The 27,007-nt window shown below is 38.5% G+C and overlaps 2 protein-coding genes across 4 annotated transcripts; one reads left to right on the top strand and one right to left on the bottom strand.

Annotated features, from left to right (window-relative positions):
• Positions 1 to 7,621, bottom strand: NPY5R (neuropeptide Y receptor Y5). Its single transcript, XM_026499095.4, has 2 exons — positions 7,526 to 7,621; positions 1 to 1,487 (listed from the first exon to the last, which is right to left on the bottom strand). Exon 2 carries the CDS (start codon positions 1,476 to 1,478, stop codon positions 138 to 140), a length of 1,341 nt encoding a protein of 446 aa, XP_026354880.3. The 5' UTR covers positions 1,479 to 1,487; positions 7,526 to 7,621; the 3' UTR covers positions 1 to 137.
• NPY1R (neuropeptide Y receptor Y1) lies at positions 6,684 to 27,007 on the top strand. 3 transcript variants are annotated; one of them, XM_057310159.1, is made up of 6 exons: positions 6,716 to 7,228; positions 16,419 to 16,485; positions 18,623 to 18,885; positions 20,518 to 20,616; positions 24,311 to 25,158; positions 25,265 to 27,007. In XM_057310159.1, exons 5-6 carry the CDS (start codon positions 24,463 to 24,465, stop codon positions 25,715 to 25,717), a joined length of 1,149 nt encoding a protein of 382 aa, XP_057166142.1. In that variant the 5' UTR covers positions 6,716 to 7,228; positions 16,419 to 16,485; positions 18,623 to 18,885; positions 20,518 to 20,616; positions 24,311 to 24,462; the 3' UTR covers positions 25,718 to 27,007. The 3 variants fall into 3 exon arrangements, with proteins under 3 accessions (XP_044240344.1, XP_057166142.1, XP_057166143.1); XM_044384409.3 differs by lacking the exons at positions 16,419 to 16,485; positions 18,623 to 18,885 and having other exon boundaries at positions 6,684 to 7,228; XM_057310160.1 differs by lacking the exons at positions 6,716 to 7,228; positions 16,419 to 16,485 and having other exon boundaries at positions 18,601 to 18,885; positions 20,518 to 20,621.

Here is a 27,007-nt window from a genome sequence, read left to right as displayed (position 1 = left end):
CTGACATTCAAATTCAGAACTCTGATACATAAATGAAATTTTACGTTACTAAAATTTGTTTATTATACATACAGAGTTATTGTGACTGTGTTTTAGATGATCCCAACATTTGTTCTTTCCTTGGTAAACATTCAGAATTATGACATGTGAAGACACTGTATAAGGGAAATTAAATCAGCTTTGATCCCATTATTAAGAAAACCATACAGAATAGGATTAAGGCAACAGGACATCATGCCTAACAAATGACAAATGCAATACACCAACTTGAAATGCCTGTTTGAAATAAGGTTATCATTAAAATCAGTTACCACATGGAAAAGGTGCAGCGGCATCCAGCTAACAGCAAACACTAATATCAATATGGTCAGTCTATAGAAAACGCTTCGAGATCTCTTTTTGATTCTCATGATAGAACGGTTTACTCTCATTTCATGAACATCTGAGTTTTCTTCAGGTTTCATCTCAAAGCAGGTGGGGACCCTTGGTATGAACTTACTGGATGAAGAGGGTTGACTTTTTACAGAACCAAAGTTTTCTGGAAGCATTCTTGAATGGTTCTCTTGAGGAGGTCTTGCTGGAGCAGGTAACACACATGCTGTCTTCTTGCTGTATCTTCTTCTGTGTTTTCTGATGAATGAATAGCTCCATTTATGGCTGCTGGAAAGTTTCACCTGAGGCCCACTCTTTTTGAATGGATGAAGAGTTAAGTTGATCATCTCATTTTCTTCTAGTTTGTTTTCTTTGTTGGACAACCCACAGCTTATACTCCTGCAGACACTGGTATGACTTACAGTGAGACACACCAAGGGCAGAATATACTGAACTAGCAATAAAGAGATAGTAAAAGCAATTCTGTATGAATCAGATGGCCACGACTCCACACATAAATACCTGCTGCTCAGCAATGCTGAGCCAAATGTTTCCTGAAGTTCCACCAGACTGTGAAACACTGGAAGGGGAGAGCAAATTGCAAAACCTAGTGTCCACACGGTAGCAATCAGGAAGTAGCCATGGTTTGCTGTTAAATTATTAGATATAGGATGTTTTATCATATGATACCTGACAATGGCAATTGATATTAGAATTAAAGTTGAAACCAGAACAGACACACATTGAAGAAAAGGCATAATATGACACATGACTTTGCCAAACATCCACTGATCCAGTAAGACAGAGGTCAGTGTGAAAGGGGAGCAAAAGAGCACAACCAAAATATCAGAGAAGGCCAAATTTCCTATAAGGAAGTTGACTGTCGTCTTCTGATTACGCTTTCTCATGAGAGCCATTAAAATAAGTAGATTGCCCATAAAACCAAGAAGACTTACAAATGTGTAAAGTCCAATCAGAAAATACTGCAAGTCATCCACACTGCTTTTATAGTCATCCCAGACTGGAAAATCAGAATTTCGAGTGGCAGCAGTATTGTTCTCAGTGGCAAGGGTTTTGTTGTAAAAATCCTGGAGTTCTAAATCCATATTAAAGCCCTGCTTGGAATAAAAAGACATTAGTTAACAACTTAAAAAAAATTACATGACTACTATAAATTAATCCACTGAGAGGGAAACTAAATTTAAAAATTTGTTCCCATACCTTATTAATCTCCTAAACAAAGTTCCACAAGGTCTTTAATTGGTTCCAAGTGCAGAGCAAATACCAGCCAATAACAATTACAGTAAGTCTAAGTCTATCATCATTTCTATGGTGTGTTAACTTGTGTTAAAACAGCAGACTTTGTTTTTTAGATTTACATAGACATAATGAAAGGGAAGGAAAAGGCAAATGTATATAAGAACTTTAAGATATCTAATTTACAATAGCGCATTACTATTAATTGTCTAGTCAATGTACTTATTCATGGTGTGGTCACATAATCCTATCTTAAACATTCATTCTTTTCCAACTTCAATCAAGGTCAAACTTAAAAGTCACCTATCCTGAAGTATTCCTTGGTCTAGACACTCAATTGGAATCGATGTCCTCTTTGGAGTCCCCATACTGCTCTGTTTATAGCCGTGTGATGCTATATGTCGCAATTTGCTTTGCAATATAATTAAAATACATAGCAGCCTACCTCATCTATTTGTAAGCAATGGAAAAGCAGAAAACTGTCCTTTATTCTTCGTGGTATCTACCACAATACATGGCCCAGTAACTTCACCACTGTAGGTGCTAAATAAATATTTATGGAAAAATGAAAAATTCAAACAAATGTCTGGTATCTTAAATATTATCTAGCTCATGCATGTTCAAATGTAAGCTTTCAAGCATAGAAACACTATCCCAGGACTTAGGTCTATACAGTAGGCACTTACTATGTGTTTATCAAGCTGTACTGTTGACTATGTGTGCACAATACTAGATGGCAAAATCATTCCATAATCAATTCTTAGTCCTTTGAGATGTGCCAGATTATCATGAATCAAGATAGCCACTGACCAGCAGTCTGACAGTGTTTTTAAAACCAAAATTTACCTGTTTATTTTTTAATTTAAAAATTGAAAATAACTTTCAGCTTTAAAAGGAATGAATAAATTCATATTGTCTGAGGAAATCTTACATCTAAAGTTAAATGTAGAAGTAATACTAATATCATACCCCATAATAAGTTTTTTTTTCATTTCAAACAAAATTAACAATGCAATATTATTAATAGCACAATGGTATTTCTCATTTACTGCTACATATTGAGATTTGACAGGATTACAAAAAAGTAAGCACTACTATTTTTTTAACAAGAGTTTCCTATAGAATACTCAGGATAGCAATAGTTAATTAATTCTGATGAATATAGATGTTGTAATAGAGATCCTTATATAATGCAACTTTAAAAAGCATTTACACTACATATCAATTTATATTTATGTATGTATTTCTAGATCTACAGTTGGATAACTATGGTTAAAATTATAAAAATACATATATATTTAATTAATAGTGAATACTACTATCTTTAATTTATAAGAGACTTTTAGGTCCTGATCCAAAATATTTCAAAATAGAAAATCCTTTGTGTACATACATTCATTATCAGTAATTTTAACTTCAGGTTTATATACAGTAGGTCTCAGTAGGATGATACAGGCATCATTGTTCTATGAGAAAATTTGAAAGTTTAAGTTTTTCACAACTTCTACAACTGATTCTATGTTGATTAAATTACTTTCCAGGAACAAATTACATCCCTTTAAAGATAAACTAATTCATGAGCTCAGGGTCTTATTCATTCATTCTCAGACACTAGCCAACAATTTATATTGATATTGCCCCACGTTAAAAGGGGTAAGAGGTGCAAAAGTTACTCACATAATCTACTGAACCATCTTATTTTTCATATTACCAGTTAGTTAATGGCATCCCAGTAACTGCTCTGTATAGGTTCGTAAGCGTCTAATCAAAGTAGCTTTGGCTGGTTTTCCTGCCTAATTTCCTGGGTTCCATCTCCCTTGTTGAAATCCTATGTATACCGATAATGTGTACAGGTTATTTGTTACTGTGATCCTGCTCAGTTATTCTTCTTCTGACTCACTTTCTAGAGACAATCGGGTTTTTTTTTTTTGCTGTAGATCAGTGGCTATTGAGTACCTTTTCTACGACCAAGGTTAAGGAAGGACAAAAGAGAAATTGGGTAGTTGATTCTACAGTGGCTTTGTGCTTTCTTGGGACACATGACTAGAGGATGACACTCTTTTAAAGTAAAATATTACTGTCCAAAATTTTCTGAAGGAAGAGGAAATGCAGTATAATTTGTGGTAAGAGAAACAATGTGGTTTTGAATCTAAAATTCAGATTGACTCCAATGTAGTGGTTGGTCTTCTCAATTAGACTCTAATGGACACAAAGGAAAATGTCTTAATTCTTTTCATGCTGGAAATGGTGCTTAATAGAGTTATGTTGTACATAGTGGATGCTAAGTAAACACTTGTGACTCATCATTTTAAAAGTTAATTTAATTTTTCCCAGCTTTAAAATAACAGAAATGAATCATCCGGAGAATATAAGAAAGTTCAGAATAGTGTATGACTGTGTGTATATTAGGTATATATTGTATATGTCTGTTTATGTACACATATATATTGGAACCACTGAAATTAGACAGGTTTTCAAATGGCCCTAAAATGGAATAAGGTGATAAATCCATAGACAATGGGGATTGCTTAGCATTTTAAAATTTTAAATGAGATATTTTCAGTGATAAAGCAACATGAAACTAAAATAGCAAAAAATACTGACAACATTTGTTTTTAATTAAATGTAAAAGAAGTACATCAGATTGTGGTGTGTCACTAAAAATTTTCTATGATAATACATGCACAGAAAATACTGAATTTATTAAATTATAAAAACCACCACCTTGTTACTAAGCAGATCAAGGAAATGTCATCCTGAGTATTCACTGGACACTGGAAAAACTGAGGCCAACACTTCTTTGCCTCCCTAAAAAAACACTACTTAAATACAATTTTAAAGGGGAGGCTCCTTTTATTAATGAATAGCCAAGACAGATTAGTTGTTCCCTCCTTTGCTCATTCAACTAGCATTTATTGAACAATTAATGTGTGAGGTGCTCTGGTAGGCTCTGGCATAAAGATAACAAATACAAGATACTATGTGAGTAATGTTCTGAGGAGTTAATTCAAGGTTACACAATGAGTAATTACAAGTGCCTGAGGTATAAAAGGCCCTAAATGGATGATGAATGAATGAATGAGTGAGTGAATGAATGAATGAATGTATGACATTCTCCTGATTGCCAGCGATGGATTTTTTTCACCACAGCGTGAACACTTAACATTGTTGCTGAATATCATGGATGTTTATTTGCACCCATTGATAGATTGATAAATTATCATTTTTTCTTATGTTTTTTCCCCTCTTCTAACATTCATTCACTCATTCAACATTCATTTATTCATTTTATTTTGGTGTGACTGTAATCAACCTTGTGCTGCTCTCCCTCTAGCCCCAGGCCAACCCATCCCATCTACACGCAAACATACACATAATACCTAATGTACTCCACACTACATGAACATTTTGTGAATCTTTGCTCCAATAACTTCTTACAACTGGAGATATTGCAAATGGGGCGGGAGGGAAGGAATGGAATGCTTAGCTGTTTCTTTAACATGCCATCTTGTAGTGTGGGGGCCAAAGGCAGGATACCCAAAGTGGGCCACACAATAATAGCAGGTAGATTATTTTGAGCTGAAAATAATCAAGACCCAAAAAACTCAGGTAGAAACTTTGACCTCCCCACTAACTGCCTAAAAAAATTTTAGATAGTGGACCTGTACCAGGAAAAGAGCTATTTATAGGGATTCCTCTTTGCCTAAGAAACATCTGCACAACAGGGTAACCTTCATTTTCCAAACATCTCGTCTCACCTTCCTGCTAATGGTTTTCCTCCCTTACCCCTCTCCTTAGCTCAGGATGACATATATACCTCATTTTGCCTGTCTTTGGAATTTCCATGTCTGTGTAGATTCCCTGTAGGTAGGAACTAAATTTGATTTTCTTCTGTTAATCTGTCTCATGGAAATTTAATTCTTAGTCCAACTAGAAGAACTTTGGACAAAGAAAAATGCCCTCCTTCCTGACAGTAGCCAGGGGATATTTCAAGCAGTAGGAAATGTTGTCCAATAAGATTTGTCTTTTTTTTTTAAATTGAAAATCAAAGGTAGAGAAACTACTTTAAAATGAAAGGGAAAAAAGCACAAAGGATTTCTTTTCTTAAATTTACCCCTTCACTTCCCTGAAAAGCATAATAAGCAAACCTATAATGAAATGTAGATCTGTTTAATAATTATCTGCTTTTCAACAAGTGTTATAATGAATACCGTACAATTTTATAAAACATGAATATTTTATACATAAGAGTAATGTAATATGTGTACTTTTCTTCATTTCAGAGTGCTAGAGAAATTATGAACTATAACCAGAAAGAATGTTTCAAAAATGAAATATTATTTTAGAAGAAATTTGATATTGACTATGTGAAACCTTTGTTCTGTTTACTTATGACATTTTCTTCTTTTATATCTAGTTTTAGCTCCCACCATCAGAATTCCCAGGCTGCAACATCAAACTTTAATCCTCAGAGTAAAAAGTGAAAATAGTAAAAGTTTTTTGTCAAACTGTGGTGACTTTTAAAAAGCAATGTCTTTGTAGACTTACTGTAATTTTCTGATATTGTAATTTTCTTATAAAAATTGATCTATAGCTGACACCAAGACAAATGAAATCTTCTGAATAGATCTTAGGTATGTTAAGTAGATAGTTTTAAAAAAGAATAATAAGAGGAACTACAGGGAACTCAAAGGATACTAAGAGACAGCTAATATAGTTAAAATAACTGTCCTTTGTTAGGATAATTTCCTGTCTTATGAAAATGCACATCTTTTCACAAAGAATGCCAATCACACACAAAAGAACAAAATACATGAATTTTTTCCCCTCTAGCTATGATAAAATATCAACTATTGCCTATTTTGCTATGATCCTGGAACAACGGCGAGGTTCCATGCTCTCAAATATTCCCATGATTTATTTTTAAAGCTAGAATCTGGCAAAATTTGAGTTGGAAAGATAAATACAGCTTTGCTCAGCTGACAAACACGCAGGCACGCGCCACCCTCTCTTAATTCTAACAGCAGAGTTTCTTTTCCCTTGAGAAATCTGAAATCTAAAATTGCATTCCGGCTCAAAATTCTGCTGAGAGCCTCAGGCTATTCCATGGTCTCGGCAAAGTCTTTCGACTTTAATCCAACACGCTGGTTCAGTTCCTTTAAAAGCTAAACTAGAGGTCTGTGAACTTGGGGATAAAAAATTCCTTGTTTCTGGAATTCAAGGTGTATGGATGTATGGTACTGCTCGCATTTGTCCTAGGAGGCCACCTTGCAAACAGGAGCGCAAATCCGGGCGCGCGGCTGCCTCCGGGTCTGCGGCCAGCTGCGGGACTGCGCGGCAGGTGGACTGACCGAGTGGCGCCCGGTGGACCGCGCCCCGGGACCGCGCCAGAGCCCGCCTACGGCTGTGCACTAGCTGAGCACCCCGTGGACTGCGGTTCCCCTGCCTTGGATGCCAGCCGGGCTGCCCCGGGGCTCGCCCCCCGGGGAAGCGCTAGGTCCCCGCAGAAACCCCTCCCGCTCGCTCCGGATCCAGCTGCAGCTCCAGCGCGGATTCCGGACACTCCTCCTAGATTCAGCCAGTGCCTGCCCCACCCCGGGTGAGTACTTGCCCCGCACGAAAGAATTCAGCTTCGTCCCTTCCCAGCTCTCCCTTCACGCCTAACAATTGCCTGTTCCTCCATCCCAAACCCCCCAGTTTCCAGCCGCTCTACCTTTGGCTTCCCCACTCGCCCTCTCGCGAGTCCCGACTACCCCCGGGACCGGGGACCGGGGACAGGGGTGCGGCTCCCCGGCCCCGCGCGGACTCTCTGCCCCAGCCAGGAACGGCCTCGGCCCCTCCCTGCAGGCCCACCCTCGCGCGGAAGGGAGCGGCGGGGAGAGGCTGAATCCGGTACCTCGGGGCGCCCGGGCCGGTGCTGGTGCCTCGGCTCCCGGGAACTCGGTCGCTTCTGCGCCCGGGCGGCGGCGACTGCAGGGGGAGGACCTGGAGGTGGCGGTGGGGAAGAGGCGGGGGTAGGGAGGAAGGAGCGGGGAGCAGCGGGGGTTTTAGAGGCGCCTCGGGAACACGTGACTGCTCCCGGGACCCCGGAGACCCTGCTCTAGGGCGCCTGCTCCGCGACAGCCTCTCCCCAAGCCCGGGTTCGGGGCATCCCAGCCCCTACCTTGCTGTTTGGGGCCCCGGGGAGAAGCTGCAGCCCTCGAGATGGCACCCCGTCACTCTGGCCTCTGGTTCCCGGCCGAGGCCAAGTTAACTTGCCGAGCAGGAAGATTTTTGCCAGTTCTGTCCCCAGCCTGGTGAAGGGAACTCGGAGTCTTGAGCTGATGTGGGAGCGAGCGCAGGGGGACCTCTAAGAGCTTAGGTTACATGAGAAAAAGCTTCAAGGCCCAGGTTTTCTCTTTGTTTGAAAAAATAAAAACCAAAACAGAGCGCTGCTCTTTTCGCACCTTTTTGGAATGAGGAAGGGAGAAGTCTAAGCAGGGAGGTTGATCCGAGGGAGCGGGGGACACAAAGGGTCAGAGATTTGATGCACCTCGAAGAACAGGAAAAAGGATTTATTCCCATTGCTAAAGAGAAGTAGTTGTGGGCGTGGGCAAGCGGCGTGGAGCTGAGGAGTGAGGTTGAAATGGAATTCACGTTTCCCAGGACTGTTGAGTAACAAACATAAAGAAGATTGGGGGGTAAAAAGAGTTGTCATAGGTTAAAAAAAAAAAAAAAAGACAACAATCAAAAAAGCACTACAAAATTTGGCCCTCTCTTTCTCCTGAACGTGATTTCTATCCCCAGTGTTTCCAAATCTGAATTGCAGGTTTGCCTTATTTTTGTTAGGTAGGTATTTTGTTAGGCAGGTATTTTAGGTTTCTCTGTGCTCTGTGTCTGTGTATATGTGTGTGTGTGTGTGTGTGTGTGTGTGTGTGTGTGTGTGTGTGTGTGTGTAGGAGGCAGGGAGTGGGGAGAGACAGAGAGAGAAAGAGACTGGAGAGATTGGGTAGAGGTCCAGATGTTTTTGACCATGGCCTTGCAGGCAAAAGATTGTATTTGTTGTGTATTTCAAAGCTGAAAACAATCATGGGACAATCATAGCATCAAGTGTTCAGTGATGAGTGTAATCCAATGGGACTGGCACTCTGAACTGGAGAGGACTGTATCCCTTGGTAGCAATGCAACTTGCAAATCTAGTTTCTGGGGGCAGCAAACCCTACCTGTTACCTCAGAAATGGACAAAATTTCTTGTGTCTCCTCTCTGCTGAATTTTAATATTTGATACTCAGGGAATCTGTAGAGACTGTCATTGTATTGGCTAAAGAGTCATCCAAGAGCTTTTAAATACCTCAGGTAAGTCCAGTTCCTACTTCATGTTTTTCTGTCTTATTTCTGGAATATTAGTACATTCTCCCCCAAATGCTTGACAGAAAAGGCAGTCTGAGCAGGCCCATTGGATCGTGCAGTCGGTGAGCTGAAGGATAATATGTCAAGAAGGGGTGACTGATAAGAAAACAAAGTTTGGTTCTTAGACTTTCTTCACTCCAACATCAGCATGATCAATCCACTCCACATTGCCACATAAATTTCTATTCTTCCATCCCTTGCACAGTTATAATACATACTTACTTCAAATACGCTTTGTTGTTAAAACAGCTTCCAAATGAACCCCATGTGACTATCTTCCAAAATACTCATCTATGCTACAAGCTTTTGTATGTTAAAAATACAAGATGGATTTTATTTCTTTTCCACAAATTTGTTTTTTCTTTTGATGATATCGACCCTTAGATTTAAGTGACTGTTATTATTAGAGTATTAAAAATAAAAGGCCAACATGTCATTGAGATGAAGATTTCGATTAACCCACCATTTTCTTCCACTGCACACACAAACATGCAAGCCTCAGAAAGCATTCTTTAAATACACACTTAATATACATGGAGTAAACGACTTATTTTAAAAAATCCTTCTTTTGAAGATTTGGTCCACTTGAAAATTCCAACAATATGCTACATAAAGAGGAAGATATGAAGATCAGTGTGCTTTTATCTTCAAATTTCCCGGGAGAGATTCAAGACTAATCATCATCACTCTTTGTAGAATATAATAAATGATTTTGTTCCTATTTTATGGAGTAAATTCAAGCACGTGGAGTACTACCTTTGGGAACACGAATAGTAATGTCCACCTCTGCTCTGTGTATTTCTCCTACTCACTATTTATAAAATGCTCATTTGGGAAATTAAGCTGGATTTTATGTGTGCTACAAAATTAAACCGGCTATTTTCCAGTTCTCATGGCTCTTCATCAGTTATGAAAGAAAGCATTTCTATAAAGGTGAAAGTTAAAACCACTCGGGACTCCTAAGACGAATTATTGAATAATAGGACATTCCAAACAATGCCTGGGGTAACATTTCTCTGAGGAACATGTCTGTTGTCTTTGACAAAGTTATTCCTGCATTTTAATAACAGTTTAACCATTTGTGAAGGACAGTTACTAAAGGGCATTGACATAATCTCAAATGATATGTGATATCGATATATTAGTTATAGGAATAGTGGTGATAAAGTAGAAAAAATAGTATTATCTTATTTGATACATTTTTTTCAGTGAGGTTATTTGTTATATTCATTAAGAGTAAACATTTCTTTATCCACTGTTTCTATCATGGTAAATTTAAATCCTTAATTCTTAAAAGACGTGGTGAGGGCCATTTCCACGTATTATCAAAATATTTTTAGGATGTGCATTGCTGCATTGATTTCTTTGGAACTGTAATAGTTTGTGATATAATCAATATTTAGGACTTAAAACAAGGAACTAACATAATTGTGAAATACATGCAGTTTTTTTAAGAAACAAAGGCAATTAAAAAAAAGCTGACCCAAAGACTTGGGTGCATAGAGCCATTTTCCCAGAGAATTCAAAGATAATTTTGAGGTCCTAAGGGGGCAGGATAAACATATAATTGTCTTCTTCTGACAAGCACTTTGCTACTTTCTTTTTTATAATTTTTATTTTGTTATATTAGTCACCATGCAGTACATCCCCAGTTAGCACTTTGCTACTTAAGCAATACTTTATCTTTCCTTTTGATTCCCTAATAATTAAATCATTAACTATAACTCAGTGACTAATTGCCAGACAGATTGTACAGTTCTTTTTTCTTTCAATAAATTTTCCACGTTGAAAATACATGCACACATACGTGTTGTATGCATCTATATAGTTATGCAATCACATATCACAGATGTATTTGTATAATGGATACTTGTCAGAAGACCCGGATTTCATTCGGGTTTTATTCCAGATTAATGGTGTGGCTTTAGACAAAACACTTGACCTTTGTAGTTTTCACTTTCTTTGTAAAATGAAATGTTTTGACTGGTAGATATGGAACGTCCTTTAAGCTCTGACTACCTATGACTTTATGCCATTAACAAGCATGCATCATAGATATATGTGTAGAAAGAGAAACTTTCTGGATCTTGAGAAAAATTTGATGGTCGTAGAAATTGTTTCTCTCCATATTAGAAAAAAAGAAATACTGTTGATAGCTTTCCATTTTTATTGGCACATTCTCTTCCCTGCAGCTATAATAACTACATAATGATACTTGATTCATTCTTTTAAAAAGTTGTGGATGTCTTACATATCAACAGATGATTCTTCATCTAATTATATTATTTTAAAAATCACAGCACAAAAAATATAGAAGAAGAGAACGTAGATTCTTTTGGAGATATAATATTGCTATCATGTAAATCCATAGGTAGGCCATACATTCTTCCCTTTTGTAAATCAAAACAAAAAGTGGTGTTGTTGATAAGTATCCCCCAATATGCTTTTTAAAAATAAATTTTCATTTCTTAGCTAAGTTTTCATGGTTAGTATTTTAAATCTACTTATAAGTCTAAATATAGCTTTACTATATTTAAGTGGAAGTGAAAGAGAAATAGTTTATTTGTTTTTGATATGTTGGTTTGTTTTGAATAGTCTTTAAAAAGAATGTTTAGAGAACTGTTCAAAGCATAAGCCCAGAATAAAAAGTTGATGTGGTTAAATGATAGGCTCTTCAAAAAGGAATCTGTTACCGTATTCTTACTCTTTTCGTGCTCACAGGTAATTCAGCTTTTAAAAGTGGGTAGGTAGAAAAACTTATAAGACATTTTTCTGCTGGACATTATATGCATTTTTAAAGGCAGTAGGATTCATTTTTCAAGTTTATACTTACCAGGGAAAGCAGAATTAACACATAAAGAAAATTTTAAAAATGAGAAGAATCATCAAGAGAAGAATATAATAAGCATATATATGTATAAAGTATATGTAGAATTTACATATATGTAAATGCACACACACACACACACACGTATTATGTGCATGTATAAAAGAGCAGTAATCCACCATAACTAAAATGCCCAAGACAGTTTTAAATGTTTCAGATGAACAAATGGGCTTGATTTATGATGTTCATAATTTATGTTATCCTACCTTATTCTTTGTTCTTCAATCCTTCAACAGAACTTTTTTCAATATCATGTGGTATAACAGATAGAATTCTAAGCTGTGAGTTCAAAGAAGTGAAAAAAGTAGTCACTGCCTTCCAGAGACCACAGTGTGGTTCTGTGCAAATAAACAATTAATTATATCTAGTGTATTAATTCTATGTTGGAAATAAACTTAGAGTGCTTCAGGAACATGAATAAGGCACATTCAGCCTATGGGGGCATTTGGAGAGATGGAGAGAATAAAAGAGGGCTTCATAGTTGAGAAGCTACTTGAATTGAGGTTTGAGGAATTGGTGAGAGTTGAATCCCCAGATGGCAGGGAAGGGTAAGTAAGAAGTGGGGAAATAGCATGAAGGTGAGAGTGGATGTAACAGAGAAGCGCAGATAGTTTGGTATGACTGAGTGTGTGGGAAGTGGAGAGGAAGACACTGAAAATATTGGTTAAAAGGACATTGTACTTGAAGGGTCTGGAAAGCAACTAGACTAAGCTGGGGAGGGATATACCTGGACCATTGTGAAAACCACTGAGGCAGAAGGTCCATTTAGCAGAGAAATAAGTAGAGTTCGATGGTGTGAAAAAACACATTTGAGAGATGTTTAAGGGGTAAAATCAATGGGAATGTGTGAGCAATTGCATTTGAGAGTGTGAGAGACAAACACAGGATAGTTTTTAGATTCTGGTTTGAGGGATGGAGATGATGACAAGACTGAGATTCCTGTCCACCAGCTGGGAAGCACATTTGCCAAGGAAGCCTGAGAGGGATCTGTCCTTTAGATAGAAATATAGGGTTGTGAGCATATAGGCATATAATTGGTGACAGAGGGTATGATTATGCATTAAGGTTTAAAAAAAAGGAGAAGATTAAGAATGAGATCTATGGTAAATTTGGGGATTTCAGGTCAATCAAGGGAATGAAAGGACCACGAAAGGCAGTAACACACGAGCTTTTTGGGAGTGGTCTTGGACAGTGTCGCACGACAGGGGTAGGTTCTCCAGGCAAGAGATTTTCCAAAGACAACAGCATGGTGCTACCATCCAGAAGGGGAGATAGGACAGAGGACTCTTGGGGAGAGGGGGAAAATAGAGAGTAGGCTCACTTGTCTAGGTGATATCACTCAGTAGCTAAGTGGAGAGACTTGGTTCACAGAGCTCTAAAGGGCAACAGCAGTTTGGTGTCTTTCATGGCTACAGGATTTCTTTTATCTATGGTTAACAGATGATGGGTGCAGTTTGTCAGGGTATGAAAAGTAAATGGGCTCTAACTGGTTAAAAATATATTTATTTGGATTACATTTAAAGCAATTAGATGTGTGAGAATTTGAGTTTGGGGCTGTCTGGCTTTGGGCCACTTGTCCTAGCCTGCTGTGTGAAGGAGAAAACAATATGGGGGGGGCATTTAGGCTAATACGCAGGTGCCATCTCGGGCCCATTTATATAGCATGAGCCACTTAAGAAGTAGAGGGAGACAGCTGATCTTGAGAGAGAAAACTGAGGAACATGCGGTAAGGAATGAGAAAAGCCTGAAGTGTGGAGTTCATGAAGTCAAAGGAAAAGAAAATTCCAAGAGCATAGGAAGGTCAAGAGAGTCAAACCAACATAAAGAATAAATATAATAATGTCTGAATTGTTTCCACTGGCTTTGATCATTGGTGTTATGGGCAGAGGTGGATTCAGGTGGGCCATATCTAAAGAGCAAATAAGGGGACAGTAAATGTTCAGTTTTGGAAAAGTTACCAGGAAAGAGAAGACAGCTACAGAAGCTTTGACGTGGGTGAGGGAGTTACAATGCAAGAGTGAGCAATTTTATTTTTGTTTTCATTTTAGTGTTGCGCCAAGAAAACTGAATTGTTGAATAAACAGGTGTTACAGTTATATTATTGTGTAACAAGCTTCCCAAATTTAGTGGAGTAAAACAACAACTCGCTCATGGATTTTATGCTCATGGATTGAGTGGGAGAGCACAGTGGTGGTGGCTTGTCTCTGTCACACGGTGTTTGGGGCGTCAGCTGGGAAATCTGGACTAGGCTGACTCAAAGCCTGGGGGCTGAAACAGCTGGGGCAGAGGAGTCACTGCTGAAATGAGGAATGCAGAAGTGAGGGAGTAAATGTCCTATGGTTTTTACTTAATTCAGATGGAAGGAGGAGTCTAGAAACTGAGAGTTTCTCGGTAGAAGGTAGAAGACTGGGGGAGAAGGGTGACAATTTGAAAAACCTTCTCAAAGAAGAGAAACTGGAAGTCACTCAAGCCCAAGAATTTCTGGATAATATTTAAGTCTCAGCTAAGGTTTTTTTGGTGTTTTTTTTTTAAAGATTTTATTTATTAATTTGTCTGAGAGAGAGAGAGAGAGAGAACATAAGCAGGGGGAGTGGCAGGCAGAAGGAGAGGGAGAAGCAAGCTCCCTGCCAGGCAGGGAGCCCGATGTAGGGCTCGATCCCAGGACCCTGGGATGATGACCTGAGCTGAAGGCAGACACTTAACGGATTGAACCACCTAGGTGTCCCTCAGCTAAAGTTTTGGATAATCTGTGCCGTTCGGTTATTTTTACCTTTATGCTGCTATGCTAGTAGAGAATGGTAGCCAAGCAATTTCCTGGGTTCAGAAGAGTCCAATTGTACCCCAGCCCATCCTTGGATATTTATTCTCTTTCTAAGTTTATATGTATCTGGAGAAAGAAAAGCAATAGCTAGACTTTAAACAAAGGAATGAAAATGGGATACTTACCTAAGCAAAGTGATGCCTGGGAACACTTCATACCACCTTTGTGCCAGTTTGTGAAGTTGTTTATGTGGACATAAGGAGTCTTTTTTTTTTTTTTTTCCTTTAGGAAAAATTGCCCTATCTCAGGGATGTGAAGTAGCTTTACATCATGGAACCAAGTCTGATCTACTGATGTTGGCTGCCTGTAGTGTTGTGTTGTGTTGTGTTGTGTTGTGTTGTGTTGTGTTGTGAAAGGGTCTAATATTAAGGCTGAGATTTCGGGGTGGGGGTCATGGGAGGTGGAAGTGGGGCAAGATGAACTGTTGGAGGTATTTGTCATAGATGATGGCAGGTTTAGAGGCGCGTTCAAACTTGCCCTTCTCACCCACTATTCCTACTCCATACCTTTGGAAAGAGATATGAAGGGAATAGTAATAATTCTAATCAAAAGCAATAATAGTAACAATGGCAAAGCTCTGTTCATTATACCATGTAATAAATACACAATGTGACACTTTTGTAAGATAACATTACACTTTGGTTGAATGTATAAAGGGTGTTGGACAAGGTGAGATCTGCAGGAGAATGTTTGGATATTTACTAAATAGTTTTAAGACCCTAGTCTTCTAGAGTCTTATTCTGAGAATTTTAAAACAAATGCTCTGAATTTGTAGTCTATGTAACGAAATGAGAACTTTCTTGAAGTGCATTCCCAGTTCAAATCAAGAACAAATCCATAAATATTATTTGGCTTCTCTGCACAAAGAAGGTAATTGAATTGTTTGCCTACATACTTGTGTACTAACATTTACACTAAATTGTTACTTCTTTCTGAGAGTTAATTCTCAAAGACAATTGAATTAAGTGATTGTATTGACCATTTGATTGTACTAACCAATTTAGTCAAAACTCTTTGCCTCCTATATTTCATTGGTTCTAAGATGAGGATTTTAAAAAATATTTTAGTACTCTAACTTTGAGATTCATTTACAATTGCTTGTGTGTCTTTGCATTACTGGAAGCATTTTCTTCCTTCGTGGTCCGTAAAATAATGTTGCAATCTATATTCTATGACATCATCAATTCAAATAAATGTAATAGGTAAGTTACAGAAAGTGGAAAAACTGGCACCTAATTAATGAATAGAATATGAACTTACTCACCAACGTGGTTCATACAAGTTTCACCCTGATGGAATTTTCTCCTACAATGTCATCCACTTTCTAGTTTTCACATGTAGTGTTAATGCCTATCAAGATTTTTCTGAGTCATAATTTATGACAACTTTCCTGTATTAAGACCTAATAGCATTTTAGAATCTTTAACCCTTGCAGCAGAAATTCATCAGGAGACCAATAAATTAGTTACAATGGATAAATTCCATCAGCAAGTATAGTGATACACTTTTATCTATGCAGTCATTGAATCATGCAATTTAAAGGGCCAGACCATTTTTTAGATGATAAAACTAAGGTCTGCAGAGATTTAATGAGTAGAGCCTATTCTTCTGTTTAAATGACAGAACAAAAGACTTACCCAAGAGAACATGAAAACATGTCATTAATTTAATTCTCCTATTCATGGTTTATAGGTCAGATGGCTATGAAATTTCAGAAGGAAATACACAAAATGGAAAAAGTTCTCTCTCCCTAGCAAAGGTGAGGTTTTATCTAGTTTGAATCCCAGATAAGAAAGTATGCAACTGGCTGTTCATTTAAGAGTAGAAAAAGAAGTTATCTTTATTTCACACATATAGTCTCTTTAATACATCTTTTGAGGAATTCAGATTACTCTTTAACACATGTCTTCTTAGGAACTCGGATTACTTTATGTCAAACCTTCCATAAGATTACATTATAAGAGGATCTTATGTTGTATTTGGTTATTATACAATGCTGATTTTTTTTATTTTACACTTTTAAAAATGTTATTTATATTTTACACTTTGGAAGAGTACTTAATAAATGATATTCCTAGAGAATTATGTAACTTGCTACGTTGTTGAGCATTTCAAAACTTCTTTTTGTACCACAAAATTTGACATAGAAAAGTCTTTGAGACCAATGATCTTTCAAAGATTGGTATTTATATTAATATTTCAAGAATGCAGCTTTATAAATTTGCCTTATGGGGGACACTTTATAACAATTCAATTAATAAAGTGATAAAATACACTGGCCATAGTAGTTTGAGCATTATTATAGCATTCTTGGGAAATACAGAAAGTGTCTAACGAGTCCAGGTTATATTTTCAACTCCAAAAATCCTGTTGACATAGCAAAAATGCTTACATAAAAATGTATTCTTCAAAGAAAATTAGATGATTTCATTTGTAATTCTTGCAGCAGACTGAAAACAGCCAACCTGATATCAGAACCTTGGGGTAAACTTGCTTCTCGGAATGTGACTTGAGGGAATAGAGTAGACAAAAGGCGACAAGAAACCTAAAGAGTTATTGCTCTTTAAAAGAACTGAAATTCCTAAGTTAGGCTTTATATGTTCATCCTTGGTTAAAAAAAGAGAAAAGAATAAAAAAAGAAAATATATATGCCATTTTACTCTGTTTAGCCTGTAGTAGGATTTTGTAAAATGTATGCTCACATCTATTATTGTAGCTCATTATTAGATGACCATGATATTTTAATTCTTGATCACACACCCTTTTCAACTGTACAAAAATATGTCTAATGACAAATATTTTAGAAAGATTTCTGGGGGGAAAAAAAACAGAGATGTTTACATCACTATATAAATAAACCAGCTATGACTTATACTGAACTTTAAATAGTGTTTATTTTGCCCAATAGAGAAAGAAAGCATTTTTTAACAGTGTAAAGTTCAGGGCATTCCATTTTTCTTGGAATTTTGTTTTGTTTTTAGTTTGAAGACAGAATGCAATCATAGTTGTTATGTAATAAAACTTTTATGCGTATCCTAGGCAGTGTCCTATACCTTTATTAGGAACCCTTTTTATTTTCTGGCAGCTTGATTTGGAAGAAGTTGTATTCATCCTCACCAGTAAATAATTTTTGCGTACATGTGTTTGTGAAATACACAACTTTGGTTTTTCAAAGTAGAACACAACTAAGTAAAACATCTAAGATCAGTGCATCAGTAATTATCCAGAATCACCGAGCACCATGATGGTTTTGCCACCGTCAATGTACTCTTCTGTACATTCCGTTCTTTTCTTCACAACGTTCAGTACAGCAGTAGACTAAGCACCGAGGAAATGGCACTGACTCTTTTTGACCACCAGGGAGATGTTCAGTTCATCGTGCTCCCCTAAAAAAAGCAGCGAGGCACTGGGAACAAACCTGACAGCATTTTCTCAGTGGAAAGAAAGAAGGAATACAGGGCCAGGCTATCTCATCAGAGATTTGCTACTTTTTTTTTTTTTTGGTAAGGTTTTCTCTTTGTTCGCTTTTAAAATGGTGAAAAACCTTCTCGGCACTGGTGTGAGAAATATGCAAACGGAAATATACAAAAGAAAGCGAGAAACTTATTAGTGGCATTGTTGCGGTGAATTTCACATTTCCTATTCTTCTGCATTACACTCCCTTTCATTCTTGAGTTCGGCTGACGCTCCAACATTTCAGCCGGTTATAACTTCGGCCACAAGATGGCACTGACCTGCAAACAAAGGAAAACCGTGGCTCTGACTTTGTAAAAGCCTCGTAAAATTTTCTTGCCTTCCCGGGAGTTAAGGAGTGTGGGGATGAGTGCTTACTTTCCTCTGCACAGCGCGTATGTGTCTAACAATGTATGGATATGTTTAATTGCTTTTCTTTCCAGAATTCCTAGGCAACGCACCCCCGAGGTGTATATCAAGCTGAGGTGTCTGCGGGGGGAGCATCAGGCGCTACTCGCGGGGCGCCGTCACGTGATCCGGGGATGAGGTGGAGTTCGGCTTTAAGGGGGCGTCTCTTCCTATCTTCATCAATCTTTAGGATTTGAGCAGGAGAAATACCAACGGATCTTTTCTCCCCTCTCTGCTCCCTTCCATTACCATTCTTCCCGCTTTAATAAACGGGCGAGAAAGATGAATCCAACAGAGGGTAAGTTTCGAGTTTACACCTTTTAAGGGACTTTTTGGAAATCTCTCATTGATGGAGTGAGGGATGAGAGAGGAAGAAAAAACGTGCGAGTGCCCGAAATTGACTCTGCGAAACTGAGGTGGGGCATAGTCAAGCCTTTCAGTTGGGCTCCCGGTGCAGGCAGGTCGCAAGGTGCAGCAGAAGATCGGACAACTCCGGGACTCCTGCCTGTGGGTGTCGGCCGACGTTAGTAACCGGGAGTTGGTGGCATCCGCACACCCTGCTCCACCAGGGTTTCTGCACCGCGATATGAGTTCTCCCCTCCTGGGGTTCTCGTAAGGCCGTCTTCCCTTGACCTCGCTTATCTTTTGCGTTTTTCTGGAGCTGGCTGCCCGGGCGGCCGCGCTGGAGTTGACGCGGAGGAACGGGTCGCTGGGATGGTCTGGGCAACGGTGGGTTTGGTGGGTTTGACCAGTGGTCCACCTTAGTGCTCTTCGCGCCGCACGTGTCCCGCGGGAAGCCGGCGGAGGCTCGGGCTCGCCCGCGCGGCAGCGGACCCGGACGCACGCACGGTCCCCCGGACACTTGACGGTTCCCCGCGTCTGGGCTGGAATGGAGCCCCTCTCCCTCGGTGCTGACCCTTCCAGTCTGTCATTGCGCCCTGGTAGACACCCCGAGCCCTATTCTTTTATTTCCGAGTTTCATCGAGTTCTTCAGCTCCTTTTAGAACAGCGATGATGGACCCTGGCTGGATTAGGAGATTGGGCATAGACTGGAGGTACAGGTGGTGTAAGAGTGTTCCGTTGGTCTCCAGGTAGACTAGAGAGAGGCGAATGCTTTAAGAACTGGTGTTAGTCCACAGAGAACAGACTGAGTTTCGGCTCTGCTTCTTTTTTATTTTTGGTTGGTTTGGATGTTTTGTTTGCCAGTCTCATCATCACGGGTAGAGATGTTCCTTGATAGATGGGTGGCAAACGGGTGGGGGGGGGCGGGAGAAGGTGGGCAGGCTAGGGAAGATTTAGGACAACTCACCTAGTTACACAATATGAAAAGGTGGGTACATAACAACAGAAATTTTGATTTAACCATGCCATTTCATTCTTTGGTAACTGCAGGAGCACAGGAAAAACCTAGGGGAAGGCAAGAGGGAGTGGGTTTTGACATTTCTTTTCACCCCCCCCCCCCCTCGAGCGCTCAGGTTTGCCATGCGTACCTGGATCCTGTGCAAAAGCCTAAGTCGCTAGGTGGCACCCAGGCAGGGTGGGCGTGCGGAGCTTGGGGCTCTTTCCCTGGACCAGAAACCGAGGAGGAGTATCTGGCAGCCCCAAGACTCTAGAATGCTTCACTGGTAAAGAGAGCTGAAAGCTATCCAGCCCAGTTGCCCACCTATGACTAAATCGTGAGTGCTTTTTGGTGGGTGACTACAGCATTCCGAGTCTTCCCTTATCGTTTTAAGGCAGCTGTCTGTTGCACCGGGAGAGGAAAGAACAGGGAATTACGTAACTCACGTAGATAAACTAGCAGTAACTTTGGGAGGCTGTATGTAACAAGGCTGGCATTTCTTTTCCAAAACAAGTAAGGGTGAACAGCCAGTTCTGAGAATATGAAAAAATTTATCTGCTGCAGACTATGACCAGGAACGTGTATTTTCAGGTAGTAACATCACTCAGAACGGCAAGCAGTGAAAGGCCAGCATTCTCATTGGAAAGGAGAAGGAAATTTCCCTTTGGAAAGGGGCCAAGTTTCCAACTGGTGATGTATATAGTATCTCTATTTTGTCTCTAATTGCTCGTAACAGTTGTATTGAGGTTTAACAACCTTTAATTTTTGCAATGTCTGTAGCTTCATATCTTATTTTAAATATTGGGATAGTAAATATCAAATTATTTTCTTTTGCAAATATAATATATGCAAATTCTTTCCTGGTATTATTTTCTGACAACTATTCTTTCATGAAGTTATACTAAGATAGCCTGAAAATACACATTTTATCCAATGCAGAACTGTTTTACCAAACTAGAATGACTACCAAACATGCACTTAGAAAAGGAGGCTTTGCAAACAATTAAAAAGATAGTTTACATTCTCTGTATAGCTAAGTTAACATCTACTTAGTAGAAAGGCTACTATTCCTTACCAGAGCATGTCCATCAAATATAATTTCAAAGGTATCAGAGTTGAATTTCAGTATTCACCTAAAACCATCTGTAAGAAACTGCCTTTGTAGCCCACACACTGTATTATGTATTGAATTTTGTCAAAATAAGTGAATGGATTTAAAATTTCTATTTTTCTTCCTTTCCATTGTAAACACCTCAGTCTGTGCCTCTGTTACCTCTAATCTGGATTATTGTATTAGCCTCTTAATAAATCTCCCTACTTCCCTTTCCTATCTTAAGTCTGTTGAAAACAACAGCTAGAATAATAATTTAAAACAAGCCAGCTAACTTCATGCCTTTACCAGAGACTCTCCAGGGATTCCTCATCTTTCTCAGATAAAAAGTCAAACTGACCCATGGAATCAGGTCTTATATAATCTGTTCCTCTTCTGCTTACCCTTTCTAATTAATTTTCTACTAGTCTGTCTCCTATTTTTTGCACTTCTCATTGCTGTTTAATACACCAGGTACAGTCCAGCCTTAAGGATTTTACATTTGTTCTTTCCACATGGGATGCCATCCCTGGCATATCTACATGGCTTCCTCACTCACCAGTTTCAAGTCTTAGTTCATATGCCATCCTTTCAGGCAAGCTGAGGCCTTCCTTAGCACCCAGTAATAAAGTGCAACTCCCAACAACCCCAGTTGCCCTTCTTTGCTTTATTTTTCTGTATAATACCTATCATCTGGCATACTGTCCCTTTTACCAATTTATTTTTTCTTGGCTTTCTTTGTCCACAAGACTAGAAACTCAATGAGAAGGTCACTATTATCTCCCCTAAAACCATGCCTGACACAAACTAAGTGTTCAGTAAATATTTATTGCATGAATGAATTTTCTTTCAGAAACAGTTCCTTTGTTTAAACACAAAAATGGAACATTTTCTCCTATATACCTGACCTATTAAAATGATTATTGTAATTAGCCTCCATCTTGCATGTAAAGGGACTATGACAGAATTCAGTTATTGATGTTAGGATTAATTCACATAAGAACCTGCTATTCCAACCATGTGCCTACTATGTCAGTCAACACATTTTTGTTCTAAATCCAGTAAATGCAAGGCGCCATGAGGTATATACACTACCTACCTGAAAGAGATTTTATCGTAATTGGGAGGAGCCAGTTAAGGATTCAGGGGCGCTAAATGGTGCTTTGAAAGATGGGTAGCATTTGGATTGGTGATGAGCCAGAGCACCCAGCAAGAGCAATGGCGGAGACGGAGGTGAATGCAAAGCTCCAACAGGCTGGAGGGCACTCGGGGGCTGTGAAGAGACTGGCCCACCTGGAACAGAGCATTCACCATGGGGCTATTGGAGCAGGAAGTGAAAGGCAAAGGGAAGCAAAATGTAGAGGTCTTCAAGTGTCGGGCTGAGGAACGTACTCACAGTGTCTTATCATCTGGTGGTGTGTAGTGGCAGGGAGCCAGGAGAAGTCATAGGATAAAGAGGGCGCACTTTCCTCTCATGCTCGTTTTACTTTAAATAATGAAGAGAAACTCACAATTAACTAGTAAGTCATGTTGAATATCTTGAGAGCAATGCGAATATGAAGTATGATGAAAACATTTTCTTGAATTCTTCAGTGAGGAATTTGCAAAGAAATGTTAGATTATTCCTTACTTCTTCAAGGTTTGTTCTCAGACACTAAGAGACAGAAATTATTCTCCGCCCTTTGGCATTCTTGAGAGAGAAAGGGTGATGGCTACAGGAGTTGAGGAGCCATTATGTATTGGTTGTTGCGGGGGGGGGGGGGGGGGGAGGGCCATGCTTCTAAAAATGTATACACTTGAAATCATTCCTAGTCTTAATTCCTCCATTCTCCCTAAATGTTAGAAACCTTTATTTTTATTCTTAAGTTTTATAAAGCCAAGTTGTGGTTTTATAATAAAAAACACCTCATATTCTAGAAAGCAAAAACACTCAAGGAAGGGTTCATTAGAGGTGCCACTTAAAAGGCAAATGTTCATTAAATTTCTTATCTCCTTTGAAATGGAAGTACATTTGCATGATTTTCTTTATTCTCACATAAAAAAGAAATAAATGCAATTCCCTTTCTTAACACAGGCACAATGGCCTGTTAATTAGCATAAGAAACCCTGAATCTCATATATTTATTTAGCAATCTGGAGGAAATCACATTTTTTTAAAAGGAGCTTTTAATCTCTAAAAAACCACTGTCTGTAATTTCTCTTGTTGGTAAGAAAAGAGTCTTCATTCACAAAATGCTGTGAAAGATCAAAATTACCACAAAATGTAGGTCCCTGCATTGTATCAGTATACAGTCTAGGGGGGAGGGAGGATATTTGCATGTATAAAACCTTAGAAATCCTTTGAAAGCTTCTGACGTATTAATAAAATCCTAGCACTTTAAAGTTAGAAGGAGCTTCAGTTATATCCAGTTAAATCTCCTACACAATGCAAGAGCTCCCCAAAAGTCTTTCATGTAGCAGCTGCAAACTCTTGTGTATGGAGCACCCCATAGTTTTGCAGGCAGTTGATCTCATTCGATTAAACTTTTGTTCCTCATAATGATGTGAAATTTGTTTTGTTTTGTTTTTAATATACACTGTACTACACTTCCCTTGGTCCTATTTCTAACTTGTATAGTTAAGATATAATATTTTAAGCCCAGTTCCCTACGGCACATGCTACCCATTCAAATATGAGAAGACGTCTATACCATTCCTAGTCTTTTCTGGATTAAACGTCTTCTGTCCCTTCCATAGCCCTTCATATGACAAAGGTTTTTGATGTTTCACTGTATTGATCATCCCCTTTTGAACACAATTGTTCTAAATATCAGCTTTGAAGAGCAGTTCAGTATATGGTGGAGCTATTCGTACAACTTAATGAATTAGTTCATTTCTATAGTAGGAGGAAGAATTAGGGAAATTTTTGTAGTTGTTTTCCTTTGTTTCATAGCTTATGTGTTAATCTGTGCATTAAATTTTTTGTTACACACTCATATTTTTACAATGTTTCGGAATCTGTTGGCAGTGGTTTATGTAAGACTTTGGGCATGAGATTTACAGACACCTTACTAATTTACAGACTACTACATTTTGCTGGATCAAAATGTAGTAATTGCAAGTCCAATAAAAAATATTAGAAGAGTTTTTTTCAAAATGTTTGCACTATTTCTGCTATTTTAAAAAGATGTTTATACAGATTACATTTTGTTTATTTATTTCAATGTCTTCACTTAAAACAGTACTGTGAGTCAGAATTCATTTTGACTGCCCTCAATAAAATTAGTAATGCCATTGGTCATTTTCTCTTTACAGATTGTTCAGTTCAAGGGAATGAAGAATTGAGAATAATTTTGATAAGTGGATTGCAATATGGAGAATTAAGAATAAGCTGAACATTTGATCTGCTTCGAAGAAACATATTTTCCATTTGTCTAGAGTAATCTATAACAACCCAACCAATCAAAATGAATTCAACATTATTTTCCCAAGTTGAAAATCATTCAATCTTCTGTAATTTTTCAGAGAATTCCCAGTTTTTGGCTTTTGAAAGTGATGATTGTCATCTGCCCTTGGCCATGATATTTACATTAGCTCTTGCTTATGGAGCTGTAATAATTCTCGGGGTCTCTGGAAACCTGGCCTTGATTATAATCATCTTGAAACAAAAGGAGATGAGAAATGTTACCAATATCCTGATCGTGAACCTTTCCTTCTCAGACTTGCTAGTTGCCATCATGTGTCTCCCCTTCACATTTGTCTACACATTAATGGACCACTGGGTTTTTGGTGAGGCAATGTGCAAATTGAATCCTTTTGTGCAATGTGTTTCAATCACCGTGTCCATTTTCTCTCTGGTTCTCATTGCTGTGGAGCGCCATCAGCTGATTATCAACCCACGAGGGTGGAGACCAAATAACAGACATGCTTACGTAGGTATTGGTGTCATTTGGGTTCTTGCTGTGGTTTCTTCTCTACCTTTCCTCATCTATCAAGTATTGACCGATGAGCCGTTCCAGAATGTAACACTTGACGCGTTCAAGGACAAATACGTGTGCTTTGATAAATTTCCATCGGACTCCCATAGGTTGTCTTACACAACTCTCCTCTTGATGCTGCAGTATTTTGGCCCACTCTGTTTCATATTTATTTGCTACTTCAAGGTAAGAGAACGTTTCCCCCTACCATTTCCATTTTAACCCGCTTTCCACAGAATTCCACATTAAATTAGTGGTTCTATTTGAACTTTTTTTGTGTGTCTCTCCGTAGATATATATACGCTTAAAAAGGAGAAACAGCATGATGGACAAGATGAGAGACAATAAATACAGGTCCAGTGAAACCAAAAGGATCAATGTCATGCTGTTGTCCATCGTGGTAGCGTTTGCAGTCTGCTGGCTGCCCCTTACCATCTTTAACACTGTGTTTGATTGGAATCACCAGATCATTGCGACGTGCAACCACAATCTCCTATTCCTGCTGTGCCACCTGACGGCAATGATATCCACTTGTGTCAACCCCATATTCTATGGATTCCTGAACAAAAATTTCCAGAGAGACTTGCAGTTCTTCTTTAACTTTTGTGATTTCCGGTCTCGGGATGATGACTACGAGACGATAGCCATGTCTACCATGCACACAGATGTTTCTAAGACTTCTTTGAAACAAGCAAGCCCAGTCGCATTTAAGAAAATCAACAATGATGATAATGAAAAAATCTGAAACTCCTGTAGCTTATGGTCCCAGATGACATCTGTCTAAACACAAGCACAACTTGCAACATCCTTTCAGTACCTGTTACCCCAGGGAATGAGGTTGTAATCATGTAAGAAAGACCAAGATTTGCTTGTCTTGCTTTTTACTGCTTTTATTGTAGCTGTCATAATTACACTGGGACAAAATGTGTGGGCTTTGGAATCTTCTGGCCATAGGTTTTGACCAGACATCCTTGAAGCTTTTTGTGAACTTCTGCATATAATACAAAGATTTTATATTCAATTTGTTGGAATGAAGTTTCTTTAAAGTATTACTATTGACTGACTTTAGAAGCACTACATCTGAAACTCATTAGGTCAGGCCATCCTGAGTTGATTGGATTAGATGGTCATTAGGTTGGGCAATCCTGATGTAATGATAGACATATTTCAGTCTGTTACAGAGGTGACAGCATGCAAAAGCAGCATTCAGGAAGTGGAGCTAAGCCTATGTCTTGCAGACCTAACAGTCTGAAGGCACCGAGGAGTGGTTTGCATTTTTTTTTAAATTTAAGACAGGATTTACTTTGCTCCTGATTATCACTTGAGATAAAAATGCATAAAAAATACTTCTCAGCTGTGAATATCATGGGGAATTGGGCCACCCACAAGAATTAAGTGGGAAAGCAGTTCTCTAACTTCAAAATTATTTTGGTACCTGACAACCAAAGGATTTCAGAGTAATTCATTTAATAAGCAAATTAATATTGCAGCAAATGGTTGAATTATATTCATCTGAATTGTTGGTCAAGATGTTTTCTATTCTTCACAGACTGTTCAGTGTTTGTCAGGCTTTCTAGCATAAATCTGTATGTGACTCAAAAGGCATTTCCAGCTTACAATATATAAAAACACAAAGTGTATTTTCCATACATCAGTGCCTACATAGTAACTCATTTTTAACTTTTTCAATGTCCATTCTTCAAAGGACACCAAAGTATACTGTTAAAAGAATGTTCACCCTGGCTAGCAGGGCTAAGTACCTGAAAACTGAGGACACTTCATATAGCCCATATTAACTTGTATAAACTGTGTGCCTTGTAGAGTCATAAATAATGTACTTTATAGAGTACTAAGTCGTTGTGTCATGTTAATATACTTAATTTTATGTATTCTGTAATTGTGATTGAGCCTCAGAATCATTTGGAGGAAAGATATTTTAAGAACAAGATATAACTTCAGTGTACTATAAAAGTATTAAATGTGTTTGATTTCAGAGGGCAGACATTTTCTTTATTAAAATCGTTTTTGCTTTTTC

Source organism: Ursus arctos, unplaced genomic scaffold, assembly GCF_023065955.2.
Source record: "Ursus arctos isolate Adak ecotype North America unplaced genomic scaffold, UrsArc2.0 scaffold_11, whole genome shotgun sequence".
In the NCBI taxonomy this organism is placed as follows: domain Eukaryota; kingdom Metazoa; phylum Chordata; class Mammalia; order Carnivora; family Ursidae; genus Ursus; species Ursus arctos.
The sequence above is the reverse complement of the archived record's forward strand: the minus strand, read 5'-3'. Positions and strand labels throughout refer to the sequence as shown.